The 22,721-nt window shown below is 48.8% G+C and overlaps 2 protein-coding genes and 1 long non-coding RNA gene across 11 annotated transcripts in view; 1 reads left to right on the top strand and 2 right to left on the bottom strand.

Annotated features, from left to right (window-relative positions):
* CYTH3 (cytohesin 3) overlaps positions 1-168 on the bottom strand; it is a 60,165-nt gene extending 59,997 nt beyond the window's left edge. The window contains exon 1 of the mRNA XM_077317002.1: positions 1-168. Within this exon, the coding sequence (XP_077173117.1) occupies positions 1-34 (34 nt within the window). The 5' untranslated portion in view covers positions 35-168.
* LOC143827446 (uncharacterized) lies at positions 116-21,665 on the top strand. 5 transcript variants are annotated; one of them, XR_013227313.1, is made up of 7 exons: positions 116-1,951; positions 4,367-4,474; positions 9,857-9,959; positions 15,090-15,321; positions 15,643-17,518; positions 18,458-18,834; positions 21,176-21,665. It is a non-coding gene; the product is annotated as an uncharacterized LOC143827446 (long non-coding RNA). The 5 variants fall into 5 exon arrangements; XR_013227314.1 differs by lacking the exon at positions 9,857-9,959 and having other exon boundaries at positions 116-1,604; positions 1,778-1,951; XR_013227316.1 differs by lacking the exon at positions 9,857-9,959 and having other exon boundaries at positions 116-357; positions 1,778-1,951.
* Positions 10,454-22,721, bottom strand: part of SMIM10L3 (small integral membrane protein 10 like 3) — an 18,935-nt gene continuing 6,667 nt past the window's right edge. Inside the window, exons 3-6 of one of the 5 annotated variants that reach the window (XM_077316998.1) lie at positions 22,311-22,411; positions 15,713-15,872; positions 12,117-12,297; positions 10,454-10,857 (exon numbers count right to left, since the gene is read on the bottom strand). In XM_077316998.1, coding sequence (XP_077173113.1) covers positions 10,670-10,857; positions 12,117-12,297; positions 15,713-15,872; positions 22,311-22,411 — 630 coding nt within the window. In that variant the 3' untranslated portion in view covers positions 10,454-10,669. Of the gene's footprint in view, positions 10,858-12,116; positions 12,298-15,712; positions 15,873-21,235; positions 21,439-22,310; positions 22,412-22,721 lie in introns of those variants that run through there. The other 4 variants (XM_077316997.1, XM_077316996.1, XM_077317000.1 and 1 more) reach the window with 4 other exon arrangements.

Raw genomic sequence — 22,721 nt, forward strand, 5'->3', positions numbered from 1 at the left:
CGCTCCCGCCGCCGCCGCCGCCGTCCTCCTCCATGGCGCTGCTGGGCGGATTCCCGGCTTCTCCTCCTGCTTCTCCTCCTGCTCAGGGACGGCCTCCGCCTCCGCCTCGGCCCGCCCGCCGCTCCTCCTCCGGCTGAGGGAGGGAAGGAGGGAAGGAAGGACAGGCCGAGGCCGAGGCCGCCCCCAAAGAGGGAGAGTCCGGCCTGCGAGCCGCGGGGAAGACGCGGCCTCGTCCCCTGCGGGGGTTTCGTGGCTTGTTTGTTTGTTGTTTAGAGGCCGCGCCTCTTCTTCTTCTTCTTCTTCTTCTGCTTCTGCTTCTTCTGCTTCTTCTTCTCTGCCTCAGGCCGGCGAGAGAGGGTGAGAGAGCCCCGGGAGAGCTGGGCATGGATGGCCCAGGCCACGCAGCAGGCCGCCAAGAGGGCGACGGTCGCCTTCCCGTTCGTCTCCCCACAACAGACGCCCTGGGAGGGAGGGGAGGCTGAGGGAGACCTGAGGTTACTGAAGGAGAAGAAGAAGAAGAAGAAGAAGAAGAAGAAGAAGAAGAAGAAGAAGAAGAAGAAGAAGAAGAAGAAGAGTTGGTTCTTCTATGCCGCTTTTCTCTACTCGAAGGAGTCTCAAAGCGGCTTCCAGTCGCCTTCCCTTTCCTCTCCCCACAACAGACACCCTGTGAGGGAGGGGAGGCTGAGAGAGCCCTGAGATTACTGAAGAAGAAGAAGAGTTGGTACTTATATGCCGCTTTTCTCTACTCGAAGGAGTCTCAAAGCGGCTTCCAGTCGCCTTCCCTTTCCTCTCCCCACAACAGACACCCTGTGAGGGAGGGGAGGCTGAGAGAGCCCTGAGATTACTGAAGAAGGAGAAGAGTTGGTTCTTATATGCTGCTTTTCTTTACCTGAAGGAGTCTCAAAGCGGCTTATAATCGCCTTCCCTTTCCTCTCCCCACAACAGATACCCTGTGAGGGAGGTGGGGCTGAGAGAGCTCTGCGAGAGCTGGGACTGGCCCAAGGTCACCCAGCAGGCCTCCGGTGTCTCCAAGCAGCCTGCAGTCTTGTTCCCTGCCTCAGCCCTGTGAGCCAGGTGGGGCTGAGAGAGCCGGGACTGGCCCAAGGTCACCCAGCAGGCCTCCGGTGTCTCCAACTGGCTTACATTCACCTTCCCTTCCTCTCCCCACAGCAGACACCCTGTGAGGTAGGTGGGGCTGAGAGAGCTCTGAGAGAACAAGAACTGGCTGAGAGAGCCCTGAGACAGCTGAGACTGGCCTGAGGTCACCCAGCAGGCCTCTGGTCTCCAGTGTCTCAGCAGGCTTCGTGGGTCTCCCAAGCGGGTAACAGTCGTCTTCCCTTCCTCTCCCCACAGCAGACACCCTGTGAGGTAGGTGGGGCTGAGAGAGCTCTGAGAGAACTGGAATTGACCCAAGGCCACCCCACTGACTGCAGGTAGAGGAGTGAGGAATCAAACCTGGTTCTCCAGATTAGAGGCTGCTACAATTAACTGCTAGAAGAAGAAGAGTTGGTTTTCTTGTACCCCGCTTTTCGCTGCCCGAAGGAGTCTCAAAGCAGCTTAACAAACGCCGTTCCTTCCTCTCCCTACAACAATCGCCCTGTGAGGTAGGTGAGGCAGAGAGAGCTCTGTCAGGACTGCTCTGCAAGAACAGCTCTAACAGGACTGTGACTGTCCCAAGGTCATCCAGCTGAGTTCTCCAGATTGGAGGCTGCTGCTCTTAACCACTAGAGAAGAAGAGTTGACTTACAATCGCCTTTCTTTCCTCTCCCCACAACAGACACCCTGTGCGGTAGTGAGGCTGAGGGAGCCCTGACAGAACTGCTCTCTGTCAGAGAGCTAGCTGGAATTTTGGCTGCCAGAGCAGGTGGAACAGAACCAAGCATCTCCCTCCTCTCATCTCCCAGAAAGAAGGAAAGCCTGAATGGGAAATGGAACCACACACTGACTTACCGTAAGTTATTCCCTAAATAATTCCCAGGTGCTGACCAACTATCCTCTCCCAGTAGAAAAACTTATAAACTCGCATTAGAGCTGCTGATATCAAGACCTGCCTTACAATAGCCCCACCATGTTGGGGAACCCTGTGTTAGACCACAGCAGCGAAATTATAAATTTAAAGATTTACCCCAGCATACATTTTGGGAAGTCTGTTTTCATAATAGCTCACCGGACAAGGGTGGAAGCAAATTAAATGTCTTATTGGTACTGTCTAGGCCAGGGGTGGGCAAATTGTGGCCCTCCAGATGCCCATGGACTACAATTCCCACGAGGCCCTGCCAGCTGGCAGGGCCTCGTGGGAATTGTAGTCCATGGACATCTGGAGGGCCACAGTTTGCCCACCCCTGGTCTAGGCAGAGGCTTAAACCAGAAAAAGGGAGCTATGATCTCGGCTGCTTTCTTAACTGCAGAAGTCTCAACCAGCTTACTTTCATCCCCTTTTATTTTGTAAAGAATTCCTTTCAGTCCATCCTGATTCTATCACTCATCAACCTTATTTTATGCCCCTGAGTTTAATGCACTGGAAAGGGGGAAGGGGGGGGGTTCATTCCCTGCTCCACTCCTTGCATAATTTTCTCTAAAACCAGCATTTGTGAGAGTCCACATTCTCCTGTTTCCCAGATTCCGGAAATACTAGGAAACCGTTGCCCCTTGCAATACTTGGAATTCTTTTTGAACCACCTGTGTCTAGGGAACCCATCCTTCTAACAAACAGGGGCGGCCTTGCTGGCCTTTTGGTCAAAGATTAGAAAAAGGGTTTTGATAACTGGTGAATGAGCGGCAGAGGGATGGCCGCGGATTACTCAGGGGTCAAACATGCAACTTCTTTTCCTCCGCCAGCTTCCTTGCTTTTCAGAGTCCCGCTCTGCACTGGGTATCTGGCCTTGATGGCAGAATCCAGAATACAGGTGCTCCAGCAGGTATGGCTCTCCGGCCAAGAGAGGACGTACAAGACGAGGGAGGCACCAGTGTGGCGCAGGGGGACTCCCAGGGTCATCTTGAGCCTGCTGCCTGCACAAGCCCCTTGAGGCTGGGTGTGCCTTGTAAGGAAAGCCCTACAGACAAACCCCAAATGTATCCAAATTCTCTCATGCATTGACCGGAATCAAGAGAGGGATGGGCACTGGGTGTGACTAAGGTTTTGGGACTGCTCGATGGAAATTACGTTTTTCCTAATCGTCCCGGAATTAACAGCCCTGTTTTCTGATTGATTTCATTCATGCCCTGCCTTACTCCCCTGTGAGGGCCCAAGAAGAAGAGTTTTTTCACTGCCGGAAGGAGTCTCAAAGCGGCTTACGATTGCCTTCCTCTTCTCACAACAGGCACCCGGTGAGGTAATGTGAGGCTGAGAGAGCTCTGCCAGGACTGTTCTGGGAGAACAGCTGTTATCAGGGCTGTGACTAGCCCAAGGTCTGGCTGCATGTGGGGGAGTGAGGAATCAAACCCAGCTCGCCCGATTAGGAGCTGCCACTCTTAACCACTACACCGGCCTCTCTCCTCCATTTCATCCCTACCACAAGCCTGTGAGGGAGGAGACCCTGAAAGAGCGACCGGACCAAATTCACCCAGAAAGCTTCCGTGGCAGAAGGTGGATTCAAACTTCCAGACCCCCCTCCGATACTCTAGCTCAGACTTTCTCAACCAGGGTTTTGTGCAAACCCGGGGGTTTCTTGAGGGCCCTGGAAGGGTTTTCCAAATGGATGGGAGTTAATTAATTTTTAAATATATATTTTAAAAGTTTGCTAAACATTTATCCAGCGATATGACCGTATATCGTCATACACGGTCATATCGCTTGATAGATGTTTAGCATCGTCATGTCGCCCTCCCCCGTGGCCCGTGATGGGCTTGGAAGGGGTGGAAAGGGTGTGTCCACAGCTCTGCTTCCCAACCCTATTCTGCGGGATCACACCCCTTCTGGGGTTTCTGGAAGCCTGAAGAAAGTTGCAAGGGTTTCTCAACGGTAAAAAAAAGTTGACAAAATCTGCTCTAGCCCCAGCACCACATTGGCTGTCAAGGGATTGCACCTTGTTTGTTTGCTACTAGAAAAGAAGAACTAACAAGACCACATGCTTTGCACAAGCACAAGTTCTTTCTCTACATGACTGAACACGTAAGAAATCTCGGTGACCTAGAATTTAAAAACGAGGTGGGTTTCTCCCCCATCCCAGTTTTCTGTTTCAAGGCGGATTTGTTTCATCTCCTCCGCTGTGTCAAGCAGAGACTTTGATACGCAAACCCCCTTGATGTATATGAAATACAAAAGCAGGGCAAGGTGGTTTTTTAAAACGTTTTATAGGATACGAAAGGAGCGTCTGTTGCAGGGCTGGGGGAAAGCAAAAGCTGACTGTTTCTAACTGCGTTGCAGATTCTCTTCCCTTCTGCCTGCTTTTTCATCCGTACTTGACCTGTGTGGTATTTATCCATCCCTGAAGGCAAAATGGATCACTTCCTCCAGCCACCAGATATTTTAATGGTAAGTTGGCCTTACTGGCCTTTTACATATGCACTGCTTGGTATTTATGCCCAGATGAGAAAGGGTGACCCTGGGTCCGAAACGGTTTTGCCGTGTCATTGATCGCACAAAGCTTCCTGGGCTTCAGATGTCACACACACGCACAACTTCAGACTTTGTCTTTTGTCTGCGAGCGGAATTTGGCCCGCCTCCCCAGAACCTCTGAACGTTTTGGCAGCAGCTCTCCCAGGGGCCATCAAGCCTGCCCCATGAATTAATCATGATAAATTCCCCGCATTTCAAAATGAAATCCTGTTTTGCATTCACAAGGTGCTTTCTGCACTACAACCATCGGATTCGTTCGGTAATCGGGTTTCTGGTCCCCCGGCTGTGAGGAAGTCATGTAAAACCAGGGCCAGCCGCGTGGTTAACAGAGTCAGACTGGTATAGGAAGCACCCAAGTTCATATCCCTGTTGAGGAATGAAGTTCGCTGACACCCACAGCTGACACCCATAACTCCAAGTCAGAGAGAAACTTAAAAATCATGTGGAAGGACTTTGGACGTCATTCTGCCTCATGCTAGCCTGCTTCACATGGCTGCTGGGGGGACAAAACCAGAGGCAGGGGAAAGCTTGTATCCTGCCCTGAAGAATGGTGGAGTGCCATATTGGCAGATCAAGATGGGTAACCATGTTAATCTGTCTGTAACAGGAGAAAAGAGCAAGAAACATGGAATCATAGAATTGGAAGGGACCCCCTAGGGTCATCTAGTCCAACCCCCTGTAGAATGCCGGAAATTCACAACTACCTGCCCACCCACAGTAGCCCTAATTCCATGTCCGGAGGTTGCGCCCCCCCTCTCCCAGGAACACCTAAAAGACTAGCAAAGCTTGTGGCAGCTTTTGTGAGTCACTGCTCATTTTTTCAGATACTGTCATTCTAACTGGGTCCTGAACCAGTTTTGGGGGGACCCCAGGCAGATCGTTCCTAGCTCCCCCTCTTCAGCCCACCACCAGATACTCCTGCCTGCCTTTCCTCCCCCCTGCTTGTGTATCCTTTCCTTGCCTGCTCACAGGACACGGCCGGTGCTCACAGCCACCTGCTAGCTCCCCCCCCCCTCTCAGCAGGGAGAACGGGTGGCCTAGTGCTACCAAGCGAACAGGCCCACGTGAGCGTCTGCTGACACCAGCCCGGATCCTACCCGTCTCTCCGAAGAGAGGACGGGCACTTCTGCAGAGGGCCTTGTAGGTAAAACAGCATTGGAGATTTCACAGTCCTCCTGCCATGAATGATTTGTTTACAGATGTACCAGCGGAAGCAGGCAGTCTCCCCTGCAGGCAGCACAACCGCTAATGCGGCTTCAGATCCTTCAAAGCAACAGCGTTGGGGGTCTGCTGTCATCTCCCCCCCCCCCACTTCCCTCCCATCCCCAAGCAACTTCAAAGTCAGCTAACTCCACCGAGGACTGTCAGCCCGGTATCTCGGCCTACATCTTGCTTTGCCCAAATTCAGAACTGTTCCTATCTCTTCTCCAGACCTCGGGTGGAGAAAGAATTCCCTGGAGAAAGAATTCAAAGGGAACAAGGACCATTCAGCCCTTTGGTTAAGTCCCTGGTCAGCTCCATCGAGTCTGTTCAGCAGACCTAGCAAAAAGCAAAACACCAAACCATGCGAGAATTCGCCTTTGTTAATTTAACCAGACGTCTCGCTGTTTGTGGGAGAAGACAGATTTAACAAGCTGTCCTTTGTACAAAGCTGTGACACAGGGCAAAGGAGACTTTTTAGAATGGGTTTCTTTTTTTTTTGTGGGGGGGGCTTAAAACATAACGGTGGATTTTTAATGCTGTAGAGTTTCACAGAATCCTAGAGTTGGAAGGGTCCATAGAGGCCATCTAGTCCAACCCCCTGCTCAACGCAGGATCAGCCCTAAGCATCCTAAAGCACCCAAGAAAAGTGTGTATCCAACCTTTGCTTGAAGACTGCCAGTGAGGGGGAGCTCACCACCTCCTTAGGCAGCCTATTCCACTGCTGAACTGAAGTAGTTTAAGTACTTTGTTAACAGTAAGGGGAGGCATAGTCAAAGATTACAAAGCAGCCATTAACAAGAACGGAGAAATGAGTTCACAGCGCTAAAGAAGGACATGTGAATTCAGGTGGATCGCCATGTTGGTCTGAAGCTGCAGAACAGGGTGAGTCCCCTGGGTGCAGTTGAAAGATTACATCCAGAGTTAAACTTCGCTGGACTTAAAGGTTCCACTCGGCCAAAATTTGTTCTAGCAGCACAATATGTATTCCGTAGGTCATAGGCAGGAGGAATGTTTGGTGTATTGCTGGGGTCGTTAAAAAACGGAGTGAGGGTCCGCTCCCCCTCCAGCATCCCTTGCCTCTGCTTATGCTCTTTGCTCTGTAGGTATTAATCTGTTAGTGGTCCCTGGCCCCAGAGAGATACACCTGGCCTTGACCAGGTCCAGGACCTTCTCGGTCCTGGCCCCGACCTGGTAGAATGAGCCCCCAGGAGAACTGAGGGCCTGTAAAACTGAGCTATTCTGCTAGGTCGCCCATTGAGGTCAGGTTTGTTAAGATCAAGTGGGCCCCCTCAGGCTACACTATTCCATCTGATGAACCCCTTTGTGGACAGTTGTGCAGAGGCTGGAGGATTTTGCTTTCTACCATCTTGTGTTGCTGATTTTGACAGTGTCAAGGCTAGATCAGACCAGAGGGCCATCTAGTTCAGCATTCCATTAACAGCCAGGCCAGAAGGTTTGTCCGGGGAGGGGCGTGGACAGAGACCAAAACCTCTCCCCACCAGCAACCCGTGATCAGAAGTAGACTGTCCCTGAACGTGGAGGTTCCAAATAACTATACGGTTCTCAAAATTGGAAGGAGTTGCCTGTTGGCAGCGTTGTAGAATAGCTTCAGTGCCAGCCAAGGATCTGGGAGACAGGCACCAATCCGCCCTCTGCCACAGAGAGAAAGGCTGGGAATCAACAAATTAAATAAATATTGTTAATAGAACGGCGAGGAAAGAAAGATTTAAAGTCTAGGCTGCTTAGCGAAAGCTCTTAGAACGATCTCTCGGAGAAGTTTGCCAGTAAGGTCGGAGTTGCGCCTCTCGGAACTGTGAGAAAGTCTACAAGTTTTCAATTTGGTTTTTGAAACTGCACTCCGGTTACACCCTACCTCCCTTGTGCATCTGTTCTGCATTGTCTACAGTGTAAAAGTCTGGGAATCGGCACAGCCATGCGGTAAAAAAGGGCCCTGTCCCTTCCTAATAGAGCAAGATAATTAGGCATCTTTTCCTGGTACAAGAAGCTATCCAGTTGAAACGAGCAAGATGAGAGAACATGGTAAAGGGGACACACTGGCCTCCCCGCCCCGTTATTCCCTCATGGCTGAAGAACATAATCTCAGATGCTGTTTCTCAGAGGAAAGTCTTGGTGACCACAGGAGGAACAAAGTTCAACACTAAAAGGAGCTCTATACATTAAAAGTACATCCTATAGAAGGAAGATTGATGATGTTTAATGTCGATTTGCCTCCTGAGTAAAGTGGGATATGCCCATTGTCCTAATAGCTACCACACCGATCCTCGGCCCCCTGCAGATCTAGCGATTTCTGGCTGTTAATTTTCACAACTGTACATTTGGCTTGAGCTTTTGGCACGCTCAAGATGGCTTCCCTTCGCACTCAAGGCTCCGTGAATGTTATTTTCGGATATCGGAACGTTCAGAAGACTTGCGATATATAATAACTAAAAGGGTTGTCAGGGGAACACGCTACTTTAGGCTGCATTACAATCCCAGAAACTCTTGGGCGAAAATATTATTCTTGCCTGTTCTGTCCGTCAAGATCACCATCAGAGAACGTGCTTTGCTTCCTTCCTTTTCCTTGAAGGTGAGCAGGTCCTTTTCAGTGGTGGCATCCCAGCTTTGGAATAGCTTCTCCCTTGGATGAGAATCCTGGGTCGTGGATTTGTTTTTCTTTCCGGCACCAGACGAAGACCTCCTTATTCTTCAAGGCTTTCAGCTGAAGTCCTGTCTCATTCCTTCCTCTCCTTCTAGCTGACAGATCGGCTGTTGGGGTCGTGGTTAAGAGTGGTAGCCTCTAATCTGGAGAGCCAGGTTTGATTCCCCATTCCTTCTCCACATGCACCATGTCCCACTTCTGTCAAGAGTTTTCTAGGCCCCACCTCCCTCATAGGGTGCCTGTTGTGTGGAGAGGAAGGGAAGCTGCTTTGAGACTCCTACAAGTAGAGAAAAGCGGCATATAAGAACCAGCTCTTCTTCTTCAGTCATAACAGGCCTCTCTCAGCCTCACCTCCCTCACAGGTTAATGGAAGCTGTCACCATCCTGCACCTCCACACGCATGAGACCCTGAGCTAGTCACAGTCCTGATAGTGCTGTTCTCACAGAGCAGTTTCTTTCAGAGCTCTCTCAGCCTCCCCTCCCTCACGGGGTGCCTGTTGTGTGGAGAGGAAGGGGAGGTGATTGTAAGCTGCTTTGAGACTCCTACGAGTAGCAAAAAGTGGGGTACAAAAAAACAGTTCTATTCATCCTGCCTGTTTAATTTCTGCTGCTGAAATGCTGATTTTAATTGGGGTGGGGAGCAACTTAAAATGTTATTGTTCTGTTTTTCCCCCCGTGGAATGTATTATTATGGCTTTCAGTGTTTTATTATGGCTTCAACTGTCCTGGAATCCCATCTGATCAGTAAACACAATTTTAAAAAACCTGCAGACATCGAGGTTTAATAATGTTGGAAGATTATTCCCCGCACACACACACACCAAATTCTGCTCCACCTCACTTTTGAAGCCCATAAGCAAGACTTGCATAACTGTGCCAGGTAAGGGGCAGGCAGGCTTTTCCCAGCAACAGCCTGACCAATGGCACCTTCTATTCAGACCCCTACTGCTCAGAGGAAAGGTCTGTTAAGTTACACCAGCATGAACCTTAATGCACGGTTGGGTTGATCCAAACTGCAGAAATTACTCCCAAAAGCCAAGGGTACAGAAGAGAGCCGGTTTGGTGCAGTGGTTAGGAGTGCAGACTTATAATCTGACATGCCAGGTTTGATTCCGCGCTCCCCCACATGCAACCAGCTGGGTGACCTTGGGCTCGCCACGGCACTGATAAAACTGTTCTGACCGGGCAGTGATATTAGCGCTCTCTCAGCCTCACCCACCTCACAGGGTGTCTGTTGTGGGGAGAGCGAATGAAAGCCGCTTTGAGACTCCTTCGGGTAGAGAAAAGCGGCATATAAGAACCAACTCTTCTTCTTCTTCTTCTTCCTCCCTTCCTGCTTTAGAGTTTTAACTAGTCTCACTGAACTCTTTGTCTCTACCCTCACAATGACCATGCTCTTCAACTTACTTCATCATGCAGACTTTATATATTCTCAGGTCTTGCTAGGATTGTCTGGTGGTGCCTGGCGATCTTCTACAGCTACACCTGATCTCCAAATCACACAGATCATTTCCCCTGAGGAGATCTACTGCTTTGCAGGTGGGCTTTATGGCCACTGAGATGAACGCTTCCTTGTTTTGCTCAGGCAAGGCACTGCACCCTCAAAAATCAAACTCCCTTATTTAACAAGCATTTTATTTCGTGAGCGATGCCATGAACACTAAGAACGTGACTTCAGGGGGTGTGGCCAGCTAGCATCACTTCCAGGGTCACTTGAAGCCTGAAGAATATTTCAGGGGTTACTCCACAGTCAGAAAGTTGAAAAAGGCTGCTGAAAGAGTCGTCTTTCCCAAGATGCCCATTTCCTCCAGGAGAACTAATCCCTCTGCAGTCTGGACACCAGTGGCCAATTCTGGGAGAACTTCAGAGCCTACCTAACATACACCACGACCATGGCAGCGGTTTAAGTGACCAGGCTTGTACCAAGGAACACAATGTGATCCTTTGTGTTAAGAAACTGATAGTTAAAAATGAAAGGAAAAGCAAAGCAATGGGACTTCCCAGCTCCCTCCCCCTCCTTAGGCCAATGCCTGCTTTAGCAGGTACTGGAAGCTTTACAGATATGCTTGGGGAAAAACAAACAAAAAACAGGACAACAATTGGAGGAAACAGCTTCAGGCTTTCACACGCTTCCGGTGCCGCTTACAACCAGATCTGGAGAATGATGCCAACAAAAGCACCATAATATCACGCGTTTCTGGTCTTTAAAAATGGTTTAATGTACAAAAAAAGAAAAATACAGTTTCTGCTTAGAACTCTAAGGCGGACAAGCCCAGCATTTTGCTTTCCAGCTTAAACCGCTTGACGTGCATTTTGAGGAGGCCCACAATCGCCTCGTTGCCAAACGTCTCCGCGAGCTGCAACGGGGCCAGCCCGGCCACGGGGCTCTCCACGTCGGCCGCGGCGTTCAGCAGCAAGTAGCAAATCCCCAGCTGCCCTAGACAGAGTGAAAGGAAACCAGAGAGGGAGAAAAAGAAATCTGTATTGATGGAAGAAAACACACACACACATACACCCCTCTTTTCTTGTAACAGCAGGAGGCTGTGTAATGTCAAGCCAGGCTATTAGTTTACGTAGTACCGGATTATCTCTTCTGTATGGCCCTTTGGGATTTCTGGGAGCCGACGTTTTCTCTGGCCTTATAACTGAGCCTATGAATTGGAGACGACAGGGAGCAGAGTACAGGGGCGACATCCAATGGCCGTTCCGCATTCAGGCCTCCCAAGACTTTCGATCTAAACCAGGCACCTGCCCAGGGCCTGCTTGTGGCTGGGCACATGTATACGCACAGCGCTGTACACACATGTATACACACTCCAGATTGATAGCAGAAAGTGCGGTCAAGGCTCAGCTGGTTTATGGCGACCCCAGCAGCGTTTTCAAAGCAATAGATTTGATTGGCCATCACCTGCTGCTGCACAGAAACCTTGGACGTCCTGCGTGGCCCCCCCATCCAAGGACTAAGCAGGAACAGCCCTGAGCGGCTGCTGAGATCGAACAAGATCGGACCAGCGTGGGACGTCCAGGTCAGGGCTACTCCAGTCTAAGCCCCGGAAAATCAATAGACTTCATTAATTCTGCACAGGAGGTCTTACGTTGCTCTGACGTTCTTTGAGGAAGGATGGGGTAAAGCCCTAATATTTTGTAAAGGTCATGTCTGACCCTTGGAGTGATGCCCTCTAGCGTTTTCATGGCAGACTCAATACGGGGTGGTTTGCCAGTGCCTTCCCCAGTCATTACCGTTTACCCCCCAGCAAGCAAGCTGGGTACTCATTTTACCGACCTCGGAAGGAGGGAAGGCTGAGTCCACCTTGAGCCGGCTGCTGGGATTGAACCCCCAGCCTCATGGGCAGAGCTTCAGACAGCATGTCTGCTGCCTTACCACTCTGCGCCACAAGAGGCTCAATATTTAGTACAGGTGGGCTAACCCTCGTATACACAAGCCCACAGGCTCAGTACATTTCCTGAAATCCTGGAAAAGCGCAAAACAAAAGTCAGTTTGTCCACGCCCCCCTAGCCTGCTTAAAGAACCCACCTCTATTTTGTTTGGAATATTTATGAACCCACCTTTCTCCAAAAACCATCTCAAAGCTCCAGGGGGGCAGTGTGCATCTATCGCTCTCTCTCTCTATCGCGATAGAACTACAGCGCTGATTTTAAAGCCCAAAGCCCCAAAAGAAGCCGGCGATTTCTTACCATATATGATAGCGAGGTGCAGCGGGGTGGCCCCGTCACACTGTGGGTTGGGGGCGTTCACGTTGATTCCAGGGTAATGCAAGAGCAGGGAGACGAGGTGCATCTTCCCGGTGTTGACGGCGGCATGGAGTGGCGTGTTCCCGTTTTCCGCTGCTTGGTTGACGTCGGGGATGGGTAGAGTCTAAAAGGAAAACCGTAGCCTGTGAGAATACCGTACACACAAATGCAGCTTCCTTTCACTGGACAACAGCGACGCCCTGCATGCTGTCCTCACACATTTTTCGAAATTCTTCAGGAAAGCTCATGCTCAGCACATGGCATGCCCTACATGGGGATCCTGAGTGCTGCACGAAAAAAGTGGACGATTCCAAAATTGTAACAAAGGAGAAACAGAATCTATCCAGTGGCTTAATTAAATATAAGAAGACAAAAAGTCTCTTATGTCATTTATTTAGACTTTGACTCTGCCAAAACGGTCTCTAGATTCATTTGTTTTCCGTTTTCAGTCAGTGGCAATGAGTCCGTCCTTGTTAATGTTTGAATATAATGAGGCAAATGCTCCTGCATAATGGAGAGTCAAGGCTATGAGCTACAAGTGGATCCTGGCATCTCAACAAAGACTTTTCATGGAGGGAAAGTATCAATGGCTCCTAGCCATTTTGACTCCACATGCAGGGGCACTAATCCTCTGAATCCCAGTGTTAGAGGAAGGCCTCAGCCTCTGTGACCTGCTGTTGGACCTCCGGAAGAGCTGGTTGGCTACTGTTGTCAGACAGGACGGTGTGTCAGGCAGGATGCTGGACCAAATGGATCACTGGTCAGATCCAGCTGGGCTTTTCTTACATCCTTAAGGTCAGGAAAGGTCCTGAAGAAACAGAAGTGAGTAGCAAATCTTGGGTCCTAGAATCTTTTAGTTCTACTTGGTATAAGGAGGATCAATGCTGCCTTAGGCTGCCTGGCCCAACATAGCTGTGTTTTGTTTTTTAAGTTGTACTTCTGACATACAAGTTTTTGGCAGGTGGTAACAGAGCAAGCAGAACCTATTCTTATAGGCAGTAGGTCTCCACTGTCTCCGGCAGAGAAAGGACTTTCCAAGCACTTGTTCTCTGAGAACTTTTACCAGAATTACTCTGCTCCTGAGCCGTGGCCTTGGCAGTAATACATATGATTATAAATCCATATGCGGAAATTCTGGCTTTTCCAAGAAAAGGTATCACCTGCCTTGCTAGGAGGATACTGCCCTTTCCTCTGCCGACTACGTGGGCTCCCCAGGGTGCTTCTTCCCACAGTTCTCCAGGATGCCGGGAACAGGTCCTTTCTGACAATGAGAGGAAGAAATCCTCCACAATAACAAGGCGCTCTGTCAAAAGGGTGGGAAAATCCAGGCCCACAGACGGATTCGCTTCGTGCAGATATTTACCAAAAGAGGTGGATTTCCCCTGGGGGTTCGTTCTAGAGGCCAGGACAGAAACCGTGCAAAGGCTATAGAGGGGATATGCCCGGGAGCCCTACGAATTCTCCCGCGGACCTCAAAAACAGGGAGGCGAGACGTGAATGAAACAGAACTCCTGGTTTCAGAAAGGAACGCCACTCCACAAAGGGAGACACGCTCCCCCCCCAAAAAAACCCAAAATAACACGAAGACTGGAGCAGAAACCCAAAAATCCAGGTTAGGGAACGAATGGCACCCTACATCTTTTTCAGTCTTAAAGAACAGCATTGTAAAAAAGGGGAAAAGGGGGAAGAGAAAGGATTTGGACCAGGAATCCCAATTGAGTATTGTATTAATAAATGGATTCCAATAGTCGTGTTAAGGGCAATGGGCAAAAGATCTAAGAAACATGTTTTAAAAATGCAGCCTCCATAGCTAAGCTTGGAGTACAGTAGCAGAAGGATTCCCATCGGAAGCTGGCACCGGAGGTAAACCAGTTTCAAATACTCTCCCCTCCGGTGTCCCAGACCCAATCCCAATGCCGACCCCTTTCTCACCCCCCAAATGCACTTTGGACCTTAAAACCACAGAGGCAGAGTTTTGTGGGAGAGCCCATATGAATCAATTGATACTGTGGTGACCAACATAATCGCACATCCCAATGAAGATAGATTCAGCTGAGAAGCAGAACAAAGCTTGAGTCCAGGGGCACCTTTAAGACCAACCGAATGATTCTGGGTATAAGCTTTCATGAGCTTACGCACAAACGCTTATATCCAGAATAGATGCAAATGGGTAGCCGTGTGGGTCTGGAGTAGCACAATAAAATCAGAGTCCAGTGGCACCTTTAAGACCAACAAAGATTTATTCAGGGCGTGAGCTTTCGAGTGCAAGCACCCTTCGTCAGACTATGAACTCCTTCTGATGAAGAGTGCTTGCGCTCGAAAGTTTACGCCCTGAATAAATCTTTGTTGGTCTTAAAGGTGCCACTGGACTCTGATCTTGTTGCTAAACCCAGAATAAAACTCTTCTCGGTTTTTAACAAGGCCACGGGACTCAGACTTTGCTCTCCGGCTTCGGACCAACACAGCTTCTCGGCTGAATCTGTCTTGATTGGGACGCACACGAAAGCCGATACCCGGAAGGTGCGACTCGGCGCTTTCCTTGCCACGCCGCCCAGCTTGGTAAGCAGGAACAGAGGATCCAAATGGGTGTCCTTGAACTGATCAAGCTGAAATTAGTCTGCTTGTATTAAAGATAATTAAAACCCCAAGAGGGATTGAACATTAATTCCTCAGGCATGCAGACTCCTTTCGCTGCGGACTCATAATGAAGCTCTCTGTACTTACCAAGTTTCCATCATGTTTTCCTAACTAGGCACACACACGCCCTGAAGCGTTGCCTCATATATTACAATTTCAGGGGCACACCGAAAATGCAAAGTGCGGAATGTGACACACTTATGCGTGCAAGCCCAGGGGCACGCAATCCAGCACGGGGCTATGCTGGAGTTGCTAAATTCCCATTCTTCCTTTCTGCAGACCTGAGACCTGGGAAAACGATCCGTGTGCCAACAGGATGGAGTGACCCTATAATTACCACCCTCCATGCATAATGGAGGCAGCAGGTTCTCAGAGCCGGTCGAAAGGAAGAAGAGCCCCGGAGAAACTCCCTTCTGCCCTTCCCAGACCGAAAATGCCTGGCTGGCACATGTAAGAGGAGGAGGAGGCAGTATGCATTGGATCACGGAAGACAGCAGGAGCAACACTCAAGGTTAGAGATACCTTGTTAATTACTAGCTTAATAGAGTGGATCCGGTCGACATAATACAGTAGATTCCCAACCAGGGGTTCATAGACCCCTAGGGGGTCCCCTGGGAGCTCCCAGGAGGGGGGATCTGAGGCCTTTTCCCTCCTATCTTACTGGATTTGGCCACAAGCTAGGGAACTGGGTGCCTCCGCCCAGGGGGCTTGGTGGGTAGGCCCTTACCCTGAAAGTACTGCTAAGAAAGTTCAGATTACTTTCATCCCTGTTTGGCGTCAGACGAAACCTAAAAGACTGGCCCCATCAATTTAATACTTTTTTTTTTGAAAGAAACGTTTCCTAAATTCAGAAGAACCTTTCGGAAATCTAAAGACTGAAAGGGATTTTCGACGCGACTCGCCATTTCAAGGAAATAATCCAGAATCTTAGACTGATCGTGCACCGCCGCTAAAAAGAGCAGATTTCGGTTCTTCTCGTCGATGACCCCAAGATCCAGCTTCTGGTTTCTCACAAGATAATCCAAGACATCTGCGTAGCCCAACTGAACGCACTGCAAAGCTCTGGGAAGGGAAGGGGGAAAGAGGAAAGTAAAATACGTTAGGGTAAAGCTTCTCGAACGCAAATGGCTCGATTATTGATTTCGACTTGGGTCAGCTCCTCCCTGCCAGCCCCTCCCTTTGCAAGTCGGGTCTAGCAGGGGTTTGTGACACGGCTGTCCAACGGCCCACGCACAGCTGATAGGGAACACATTCGGCCACCTTGCTGTGGATCAGAAAACCTCAGTGTGAGAGTCAGTGACTGCCTGGGGGATCTCCTAGAAACCCCATATTGGCTGATTATGGGCCATGTTTCGGATGGCTGCGAAGTGAAACGGGTGGTGTACGAAGAATACAGGTAGCAGCCTCGATAGCCCAAAACTGGACTGGTCTCATCAGAGCTTGGATGCTAAGCAGCAGGGCCGGATTTACACGAAAAGAGGCCCTTAGGCTATTCCACTTATGTGGCCCTTTTACCTCCCATTTTTAAGTTTGTAAATCACATGAGAGAGAATAAAATACATCATTGCTGTGATATATATCGATGGGTTAAATGAAACATGTTGTGATTGGTACTAACTTTTATAAAAAAGGTGGAATATAGGCCCCTCTTGATCTTGAGGCCCTAGGCTGAAGCCTAGTTAGCCTGTAGGAAAATCCGGCCCTGCTAAGCAGGGTTGGCAGCTGGATGGGAGATTGCAGAGGAAGGCAAGGGAGATTGCAGAGGAAGGCAAGGGAGATTGCAGAGGAAGGCAAGGAGGATTGCAGAGGAAGGCAAGGGAGATTGCAGAGGAAGGCAAGGGAGATTGCAGAGGAAGGCAATGGCAAGCCAGCTCTGCTCATCTCTTGTCCTGAAAGCCTCGTGAAGCAGAACTCCAAAGGGTCCCCCTGGGCTGGTTGCCACATGATGGCACATTTTGCTGGTGGTGGAAAGTGCCCTCTGGCCCTAGGTGATTTATGGCAGCCCCGTAGAGTTCCCAAGGCAAGGGACATTCAGAGGTGGTTGACGGCTGCCTACCTCTGTGTCGTGATCCTGGCCTTCCTTGGCAGTCCCCCATCCAAGGGCTAACCAGGGCTTCCACAGTTTGAGAAGACCAGGCCACCTTGGGAGCGTTAAGGTGAGGGAGAGGGCACGGTTCACCTTACCTATGAAGTATACACAGAAATAAAACTAAAGCGAAATGTGAAGCTCGCAACAGGGTGTCCACAAGTTCTGGTAGAAACCACAGAACGTCTCTCTGGATCAGCCTTTCTCAACTTGTTTAACATGGAGAACCCCCTGAAACATTCTTCAGGCTTCAAGAAACGCCAGAGGTGGCAAAATCGTGCAGAACATGGTGGGGACGGATTGCTGTGGACACGCCCACCTGGGGTCTCTCCCATTCCCAGCCCTTCCAGGCCCATCACTGGCCATCTGGGGAGGGTGGGTTGGCTTGACATGACCACATATGGTCATACCACCCGATAAACATTTAACAAATTTTAAAAGATATAAAAATGAATTAACTCCCACTCATGCAGGAAACTCTTCCAGGGCCACCACGAACCCTGGTTGGGAAAGCTCGATCTGGATAGAGACTGGGGAAATTTGTATCTTCCTAGAGCCAAGAAACCATTCCACTGGTCTGAAGCCACACAAATTCTCCAACTGGCTTCCAGAAGTGCTGACGGTAATGACATTTTTTTAAAGTATTTTTATTAAAACTTTTATAAAGGTAAAGGTATCCCCTGTGCAAGCACCGAGTCATGTCTGACCCTTGGGGTGACACCCTCCAGCGTTTTCATGGCAGACTCAATACGGGGTGGTTTGCCAGTGCCTTCCCCAGTCATTTACCCCCGTTTACCCCCCAGCAAGCTGGGTACTCATTTTACCGACCTCGGAAGGGTGGAAGGCTGAGTTGACCTCAAGCCAGCTGCTGGGATCGAACTCCCAGCCTCACGGTCAGAGCTTCAGATAGCATGTCGGCTGCCTTACCACCCTGCGCCACAAGAGGCACAAAAACTTCTATAACATCACACAAATGGAAAAGGTCTATATTAGACCCTTTCCTCAGAATGTGAAAGAAACAAAGAGTCACCGAAACACATATCTGCTAGATCTGGTCAACCCCAGCTTCAGGCAGGTAGCCATGATGGTCTGAAGCAGTTTGAGTCACATGGCACCTTTTAAGAACAAGAAATTCAATTCTGGGGACAATCTTTTGTGTGCAGGCACACTTTCCACTATACTGAGTATAAGATACGGAAGAAGCGTGCATGCACACAAAAGCTCATCCCAGAATTGAACCTGTTGGTCTTAAAAGGTGCCCCCGGTCTCAGACTTTCTACAGAGAGGTGGGAAAAGGGTGATTCTTGTCAGGGCAGGAGCAGGAGTAAACAGCAAATGGAGTAAACAGCAAATGGAAAAAAATGCACGTGTATCAGGTGAGTACCCAAACGGTAATGACTGGGGAAGACACTGGCAAACCACCCTGTATTGAGTCTGCCATGAAAACGCTGGAGGGCGTCACCCCAAGGGTCAGACATGACTCGGTGCTTGCCCAGGGGATACCTTTACCTTTATCAGGGACATAGTCCAAATCTGACAGGGCTTCGATTTGTTCCTTTAGATAACTTCCACGCTGTCCCTCCAGGGAGCCTGGACCAAGATGTGAAGTGAAAAGGAGTCAAGAAACGAGGGCGTCTCTACCAACAGCGCAATTCCTAAGGTGTTGAACCCGGTAGCTTGTGTTTCTCCCAACCTTTCCCCAGCTACAAAGCTGGTCTGTATCAGCGGCTTTATCACGGAGCAAACAAAGCTTCTGAAAGAGCAAACCTTTCGAAAGCGCCTAATGACGTGTGATCTCCAGCAACGGAAATATATGCAGAATTTTCCCCATCTCTTTTCTAATGGAACTATTGACAAGAAAAGGCAGTTTCAGAATCAATTATTGCTTCCCTACGATAAACCGTGGTTTGTCAACAGCCGTTTGCCTAATCACCTGGGGTGAGTATAAATAGCCCGCTGGCAACCAAGCAAGAATGCTCTTCCAAGTTACTTTGTTTTCTTTATGCCTTTTTCAGTGCACCCAGTTTAGGGAAGTACCGGTAAAGTAGGTGATCCGAAAAGGGGTGCAGAACAGTACAGGTTTTGTTAATGAATTTCTATTCTTGTGGGCTAGAGGTTTTTTGTGAACCAGAGAATTCACTATGCAATGAATGGCCAAAGCATGGCTCTCCAGATGTCCATGGACTACAATTCTCATGAGCCCCTGCTGGGGCTCATGAGAATTGTAGTCCATGGACATCTGGAGAGCCACACTTGGCCCCCCCTGCCCTGTGGGTATGTGGGACATTCCTCATCATTGACAAGAAGAGGAAAACCTCCCCTTCCGTGGGAGTTTGGATCCTTCTCGTTGACCTGGCACGGTTTCACTTTGCATTTTTCCCAGCAAAGCATCAGCTTCTGGATGATGTAAGTTCCTGCGAAGATGAAGCAACTATCGGAAGGGGGGGGGGGAGGTAATCATGGCAGAGTATACACAGCACACCTGGCTACAGTCTTGAGTCAGCTTTCATGGATGACTAATAGCTAATCTGTTGTTGTTGTTGTTTTTTTTTTTGGGGGGGGGGCGTTATTTGGATTACCCTGGACTTAAATCTAACCAGTATGGACGCAGAACTTTGTTCCAGCTTGGCGTAATGCAGGGGTGGCTAAACTAGGGCTCCAAAGATGTCCATGGACTACAATTCCCATGAGTCCCTGCCAGCGTGTGCTGCCAGGGGCTCGTGGGAATTGTAGTCCATGGAAGCTGGAGAGCCACAGTTCGGCCAACCCTGGTGTAGGGGTTAGGAGTGCCGACTTCTAATCTGGCAAGCCGGGTTTGACTCCCCGTTCCGACTCCACATGCAGCCAGCTGGGTGACCTTGGGCCAGTCACAGCGCTGATAAAGCTGTTCTGACCGAGCAGGAATCTCAGGGCTCTCTCAGCCTCACCTCCCTCACAGGGTGTCTGTTGTGGGGAGAGGAAAGGGAAGGTGAACATAAGCCGCTTTGAGCCCCCTTCGGGTAGAGAAAAGCGGCATAGAAGAACCAACTCTTCTTCTTCCTCAGTAATCTCAGGGCTCTCTCAGCCTCACCCACCCCACAGGGTGTCTGTTGTGGGGAGAGGAAGGGAAGGCGACTGGAAGCCGCTTTGAGACTCCTTCGGGTAGAGAAAAGCGGCCTATAAGAACCAACTCTTCTTCTTCATGTGGTGCACAGGTCCACTGGAGTCCCCCAACCCAAGAGAAATTTTATCTGAGAAATGTGGTAAACACAACTAATCAAGAACCTTCAAGGGAGTATAAATCGAAATTTGATCTGCACCCGGTCACAGGGAGGGTGTGATTCAAAAAAGCCCTGCTGCATGAACTTTAGAAAGCAAATTTGTTTACTGTAGCATATTGTCTGAGGGATATTTGCCCTCAACAGTTGAAGGTATAACAAGCGAGATGTTTTATCCAGAAGCAAATACTAAAATATTAAAGGCGGTCCATTCCCAGGGGAGCATGCATTAGCTCGAGTTCAGCTCCTCTGGAAGACGCGGAGGGGGTTGTACAGAATAGTACAATGCGGCCAATGTTCCTTACTTGCCAGAGTGAAGGCATGGTACTGCCATGCTCAATGTCACAGGCAAGACTTTCTAACCTACCCCCTGATCTTTGCCCAAGTTTTGCCTCATGCCTGAATTGGTACTAACTAACCTTGGTACTAGCCCGGGTGACGTTTACCTGGTCGAATGAGCTCCCGGAAGAGCAACGGACCCTCTCAGAGCTAATGCAGTTCTGCAGGGCCAGTAAGACAGAGCTCTTATGCCAGGTTTTTGGGCCCCTCCTCCGACATTCTCCAATTATTTAACATCTACCTGGGAATGGCAGCAGGGGGGGGGATTGTATGGGGGACGGGGGGAAATTAGAAAACATAATGTCTTAGTAATTAAAATAAATCATTATGTAGGTTTTCTCATTTTGACTCTGAATTACAGTTTGTTGTTAGCTGGGTCAAGAGTGGCGGCCTATAAATATAATAATAAATAATAAATGATAAATGATAAATGATAAACAACGATAAACAATGATAAATGATAAACAATGATAAACAATGATAAACAATGATAAATGATAAATAATAATATAGACCCAGCTTGTGTTCATAACCAATGCTAACAGGGAACTGCCTATGCACAGGTGTCAAATTGTGTATTTTACCTATGCTTTAACCAAATCGTTCCTGGGCATTTTGGCACATCACATAAAGGCAGTACTGCAGAAGTGACCCAAGATTATTTTCATCTCTTGCTATCAAAGGTGCGAGAGGGACTTCGTAATGCAACGAAGAAACAAAACCGAGGAAAAAAGCCAAGCTGCTCAAGATTTGCAACATGAAACTTTTATTTCTCCTTTGACACACACTCTCGTGGGACCAACCAGCAGCATTTCGTGTTCGAGTGTTAAACTGTCACAACAAGTGTTTTGCCTTCATTTGGACACACAACACCCATTTGATGTTACAATGGCAAGAAAGCATTTTTGCTGTTTAACTCATCACCTGGACAGGTGGCCTGATGATCCTGAAAAGGCATGCCCAAAAAAACTTCAAAGAAAAGAAAAATCCCATCACCGGGAGTCAAACATTTGATCCTCTGACTCCCTCCTGTGGCTTAAGGGAGTCATTCCAACAGCAGTGTCAAACAGACGCACACAGTTGTACAAAACATAAATAAACTTTTCTTCCATTGTAAAAACAATTCAGATCTGTTACAGAGATATTTGATAATAAAATGCATCCTTCCCAACAGGTGCCATTGTCAGATCTTAACATTAAGCAGATTACAAGTCCCAGATATAAATTCCCTTTTCTTTTCTAAACAGGAAAGCACTAGAATTTACCCAACGGACTGTGGGCACTCAGAGGAAGCCTGTGCCCACAAATTGGTAGCGGGGGGGAGAGCATGACAGAATTCTCCCACAAGAATTGTCCTTTCTCAAATGCCATGAGCCCCTTAAAAGTTTTGTGTTTAAAAGGCAGCAGATCGATCTGCACGTGGATACCGGAAACAAGTCCCGCTGAAGTGAAGGGACGCGTGATCACTCTATTTAGAAAGAAAGGAAGTCCCCTAAATGAAGTCTCATGTGTTTTCAGAAGACCCAAGATGAGCTCACATGTAAAGTCATTATGCCGCAACTTTTAGCATCACATATAAAAATTAGTACAGGCACATATCGAGAGTTCCAAGATATAGAAAAGCATTGTCTGACGACGATTGTTATTCACCGGCAACTCCACAGGTTCAACTGAAACGGCACCAGGTAGATCATGCGCAGTGCCTTCAGTTAAATCTCTGCAGGCTTAGCATCAACTGATAACCACACTATGCAGGCAAATGAAGACTACTGAAGATTATTTCGCTCTGTTTCTGTCTCAAGATGCAGGTTCTCTTACCTTTCTTTAACCACGTCACAGGGCTGCTTTTTAGCACTGGAGACAGAACTCTGGACCTCTTGCTCCGGAGAGATCTGGGTATTGACCAATGCCTTATAGAACTGAATTTTAAAAGCATGACATTTAGTCAATCTTACAAGTTCATTTGGATTCTTGTCAATTTTTAAATAGATATATATACACACTCTCAGGTCTTCTAGAAATCTAATGCATCTCGGTATCCACTTATAAGATCTCAGCCCAGCCCAGTACTTCAAAATTACTTGGCTATAGTACAATAAATTCTAAAAGATGCATTATTATGCATATAAAATGATTCCCCACAACGCTCCAGCTCCCACCAAGCCCTGTTTTGAGAACCGTCGCAATCACTTCAGTGTGAGCGGTCCACTGGGAGGCTACATTACAGAT

The sequence above is a fragment of the Paroedura picta genome, chromosome 17 (genome assembly GCF_049243985.1).
Source record: "Paroedura picta isolate Pp20150507F chromosome 17, Ppicta_v3.0, whole genome shotgun sequence".
NCBI classification, from domain to species: Eukaryota; Metazoa; Chordata; class Lepidosauria; order Squamata; family Gekkonidae; genus Paroedura; species Paroedura picta.